Source organism: Hetaerina americana, unplaced genomic scaffold, assembly GCF_022747635.1.
Source record: "Hetaerina americana unplaced genomic scaffold, ioHetAmer1.1.p SCAF_4, whole genome shotgun sequence".
NCBI lineage: Eukaryota > Metazoa > Arthropoda > Insecta > Odonata > Calopterygidae > Hetaerina > Hetaerina americana.
In genome coordinates, this window is record NW_027286985.1 from 51,255,730 (window position 1) to 51,260,886 (window position 5,157).

The following is a 5,157-nucleotide window of genomic DNA, read 5'->3' on the forward strand; positions in this document are numbered from 1 at the left end:
AGAGTATGTATTTCTCAGTTTAAATATACTTATCCATTAATTCACAAGAATCAAAAGAACTGCAAGATTTGGAGAAGTTCAATCTCGCTCAATTTGGTATTTTTTACAATGCTGAAAAACATCAGCCAATATGTAATAATTTTTTTACTTTTAATTCACTAGGAATATCAAATTACTGAAATAATATCCTTTGTGGGTACAGAGGGTACATACCAGTGGGACAATTTTCAAAGTTATTAACTAAAGAACTGATTATTGGCCAAGTTATTTATCTTCTAGATAACAGAATTCAAAGGCATTTAAACTAATCAGGTACATGAAATCCTATAATGCCTTGTGTAAAAATCCTTTCATTCTTAATATTACAATGGATTTAGGAGGGATACAGTTACGTCAGCATTTATTAAAAATTTGTTTATTCAGTCTGTTTCAGAATTTAAAAAACATTAAAAATAATAACAAATTTATAAATTTAAATGATTTTAAACTACCAAAGAGGACATGATTCTAACTGTCCAAAAAGAACAACCAACATTTTTGGATGGAATTACAGGTTTAAGACACTTAGTATCAATAGAGGGCTACGATGAGTAAAAAAAATCCTGTGGAGGTGATGGAATGTAAATATCAGATTAACATGACTAATGACAGGCATTGATTTTACAAAATTATCAGTTGATAGAGAGATTTGTGTAATATAATACATCTAATATGAATGAATATCAAACATATTCAAAAAGGGATGTCTGCCAAGCCCATTCTTACTGGGAGTTATGAGATTAACACATGACACCCAAGAATTTCATTAAAAAAATACTTTGATGTTCAAGCCTTGGATTTGAAACACCTTTCTCCCTCATCAGTTTCATTGTCTCTTAGTTCCATACCTAATAAACATTATGCATACCCTTAAAAAAAAATACTAGGAAAGTTTGTATGGGATATGCCTTGTACACTCATCAGTTAACAGGATCGAGTATCTCTACTCAAAATTAATGACATTTTATGACAAATATGGACATAAACGATTACCTGCAGATGTGTACACACAGAAATTGATGTACAATTGCAGATTTAATTAGCACCTTCAATGTCTTTTCTTTTTAATTGACACCGGTAAGGTTACAAACATGCTTGCTTTTCCAGAATTCTTCAGTTGGGGGAAGGCACACTGAGTGTGCAAAAATATTTATTTCTTATCAGAGCACAACTGAGGTGGACTGGTGATCTCTTTTCCCACCTTCAAAAAAGTCATTAGGTTACTCATTGCAATGAACGAACCCTGATTATTATATTGGTGATCCAATCAAAGAAAAGAGATCATTTTCCTCAGAATCTGGTAAGCACCAGAATGTAAACTTTCATAAGAGGGGGGAAACCCATTATTTACAGATTTAATGATTTCAAATAAATACTCCCAATTTCCATTGTTTTAGTAAAGCTGAGCATAGGTAGAGTGCCATCTCCTATTGTACAGGACAATATTAACAAGTCTAACAATAACTGGGTCAACACAGTAAGTATACTGCTTTTCTGCATCAGCTGTATCCATTCCCCAACTCATTTAAAAAACACATCACTAATTTCTTCAAGCTGATAATAATATCCACAATGCATATACCATCCAATTAGTGCAGAGCATATCTTAATAATAAGATTCACTTTCTTAGTACATTGATAACTTTGCTTTAAATTACTACTTAACATACCAAAATAACAAAATTGTTTAACATACATATATGATAATAAACTGAAGAGATAAAAATTTAACAATTCTAACATCCAATTTCAATCCAACAGTCAATTGTTACAAATTTTAATATATTTTGATATAATAACGAAAATAATTTTCCAGGCAACTTTCATTGGATGCACACAACCTTGAAGAAAAATATTTTCATATTATCACCTATTACTTTCACTTGAAGAAAAGCTTTCAAACAAAATTTCAAAAGTTCGTAAAAACATAAATAAACTAACTAATTGCATAAAACTTTTCATTGAAAACAAACACATTTACCAGTCACATGTGACTACTGAGCACCAGGCAGAATTTCAAAGAAGCACCCATTCATTCACAAAATTAGAATGAATTTCCAAGTATAACATTGCTTTCTTTAAAATGAGATTCTTCAATTATATATAATTTCTTTAACTTTCATCACCATGCACTTAATTGTATTTGAGCTTCAGGTACCAAGTGAGTAGTGTTGTGCATTCTAAAGGTAATAATATCTTCCAACAATTTCTTCAAAGATAGTTTCAAGCCATAGTGTCCAGCTCTATGTCATTATCTTTATAGAGTTTGTAAACAGCTTGTGTATTGCACTTGAGGTCAACAACAAATGAAGACATATGACGAATCACAGTACTTTCTATGTCATCCTGGCCAAGAGCTAGACCTAACATCAAATCCTTGCGACATGGGAGCATCTGACACACCAACTAATGAAGAAACAGATTCACAGAAAGAAATTAAATTTCTATAGGCCTGATTGTTTAAGGTACTGTTGACCTGTTTGAAAAGCACCAATACCTGTAACTTTATATCAATTGAATATATGGCAGGAGTAAATGAGAAAACTCAATACCAATGTATCTAGATCTGTAATGACAAATTTACTCATAATTTTAATAACAAAACTTATTTAATCATTATATACCAGTTGGAACATCTTCAACAGTTTATGACATAATTAACTCATAGAAAGAGGAACACGCATATGCTGTGCACTTTGTATTATTTCATTGTATTATGCTTTCAGTTACATCATGAGTCTGCTTGAAACATATTCGGCGTATATTTATTTACAATTAGGTCAAAGTAGTATGGACAAGGAAAAAAAGAGCAGAACACAGTACAGCATGGAAGAATTCACATAATTCCAGTTCAATTTGATTGTATACTTCCATGACATTTGATTTATTTCTGCCATGGAAAATTTGCACAAAAGATACTCAAATGTGGCCATACGTGCATTACTTATACATTTCACTAAATCATAACTTTGTATCATATAGTCTACTGGAGTTTTGCAAAAGTTATGCAATTATTTTGACACAAAAACATGATATCCTGACAATATAATGAAACAAGGGCTACACTTTTCAGAAAAAAAGTGCAATTGAGGAGACTACTATTAACCAACAAATGTCTTCCTAACGGCGATGAAAAAATGGTGCTCAATTTTGCGATTGGTTCACATACCAATGTTTAGAGAGGAAGCTATTACCCATCAAATGCTAATTGATGCACTCTACTGATTGCAGACAATGTTATGACATTTATTGCACATATGTAGGAAAACTAGATGAAATTACATGCGTGAAAACTGAAAAATTATAATAATCACAGTGGCCCTAGGTAAGTTGCCAAAATATTACGGTAAAAAAGTCATGTCCAGAACTGATGTGGACATTTCTCCAGCCATTAAGCTGCTAAGTCTCACATAAGCTCGCATACCTAACATCCTTGGGCCAAAAACGTAAATGTTCTACTTGATAAAACAATGTGTGTGCTATGCATGCTTGGAGAGCTGGCTGCAGAAAATTAATTAACTGTAAAAATAAAGAAAAATGCTGGGGAAAATGCTACTTTCTATAAAAATGGCTGCTCCTAAAGTACAGTAAATAATGGTCCAGTGTGACTTTTCCGCCTCTATCTTGCTACAGATGATTGTACATTGATGATTGCAATTAGAGAATAAGCAATGAAGACTTTTGTCTTATTCGACCCAAAAGATGAAATATTTCAATGTGATCGGATCATACAAAATTTCCTCGGGCCTGCTAAACACAATTGTTGAATAACACATGAAACTGTTGCATACATAAGCAATTGCTCCAAAGATGGAAAGCGGCAAGATTAATTTAGAAATATTTTTTAACTGTGTAAATTTTATAAAAGATTGCACGTGGTTCCTCTAATACAAAAAGTATTGGATAGTATCTCAGAAGTCTTGCCATTATTTATGAAACGTTCATAGTACCAAAACTCATGAGTTGCATGGAAACCAAATCGTGACAGGTTAACAACAAAATAATCTAGCCTAAACGTCTATTGCGAAGAGCGGAGATTAGCACTAAAACATTTTGACTATCCGAGCTCCGTGAATACTACTTGTATTGCCAACCATTTGTTTAGACAGCCCATTTCATAACACAATCAAAAATATAGCAATTTAATACCCCCAGAAGTTAGACGTTGGTATTAACGATTAGAAGTCACTGATACACGCAGCTTTTTCTGGGACCACAGAAAAGCTGGGGGGAGAAGGTACATAAGTTTATTTTTTTAACGTATCTATTTTCCACTACATAACAGAAATAAAAAGACGTTGACTACCACCTCTAGTAATATTTACGTTTTTATCACTAAATAAACATCATCAATTTCCATGTCAACCGCAATGACCAACCTTGAAGAGCTGCTTTGTCACCCAACCATGGTATGCTGCCAAAGTCTCCTGATAGGCTTTACGTAAGAGTGGCCTCACATCGTCTGTCACTGTCCCAGCTCTAGTTTCCTCAATCAAATATGTATAGAACACACGAAAAAGTTCCAACCCCCTAAAAAAAATGATGCGTTAGCTTCCTACAAAAATTTCCAATAATAATTACACTACCGCGCAGCTATTACCTTCGCAGCCATAGCAGGGAATCCGATGCAATTCTTCCTCCTTGAGCCTTTTCTGATAAGATCATATCGTCCAAATAAAAGTATTTGCTTGGGTCTTCATCATATACCTTCTTCAACTTCTGAAATAAAAAACTGTTTTGTGTGCCTACGATCTTCCTGTAATGTGACAACACCAAAAAGAAAGGTCTTCATTGTTACCTGAATATTTCCCATCATGTCATCCCTTACACAAAAGAAAACTGGTCCATAAAACTCTGAAAATATTCACAATATATATCAGAGAGTTATCAACATGGTCATAACAGGCAAAATCAATTTGTCCATAAATTTCATACCCACAAGAGCAACTACACCCTCGGCCGCTTCTAAAAATGGTTTTGTTTCTATTTTTCCATCGGCGGTTAGTTTCGGGAATGGTTTCTGTGTAGTTGTGAAAAAGGTATCACATTCCACCACACTTACATCCCCGCTTAACTCCGACATTGCCAACCTCACAGGAATGCTTCCAGCATGGTTCA

At 33.5% G+C, this 5,157-nt stretch overlaps 1 protein-coding gene across 2 annotated transcripts; it reads right to left on the minus strand.

Moving 5' to 3' along the window:
* Positions 1–100: 100 nt before the first annotated feature.
* Positions 101–5,157, minus strand: LOC139692041 (glycolipid transfer protein). Of its 2 annotated transcripts, none has more exons than XM_071590056.1 (5): positions 4,975–5,157; positions 4,838–4,893; positions 4,640–4,755; positions 4,419–4,569; positions 101–2,445 (listed from the first exon to the last, which is right to left on the minus strand). In XM_071590056.1, exons 1-5 carry the CDS (start codon positions 5,120–5,122, stop codon positions 2,263–2,265), a joined length of 654 nt encoding a protein of 217 aa, XP_071446157.1. In that variant the 5' UTR covers positions 5,123–5,157; the 3' UTR covers positions 101–2,262. The 2 variants fall into 2 exon arrangements, with proteins under 2 accessions (XP_071446157.1, XP_071446156.1); XM_071590055.1 differs by having other exon boundaries at positions 102–2,445; positions 4,640–4,758.

Bases quoted from the DNA above. Each gene is read 5' to 3' on its own strand.
- LOC139692041 (XM_071590055.1), bottom strand. From the start codon at position 5,122: ATGTCGGAGTTAAGCGGGGATGTAAGTGTGGTGGAATGTGATACCTTT. The intron at 4,759-4,837 runs GTAACAATGAAG...TTTTTATTTCAG, and splicing joins ACATGATGGGAAATATTCAG to AAGTTGAAGAAGGTATATGA. The intron at 4,570-4,639 runs GTAATAGCTGCG...CATTTTTTTTAG, and splicing joins TCCCTGCTATGGCTGCGAAG to GGGGTTGGAACTTTTTCGTG.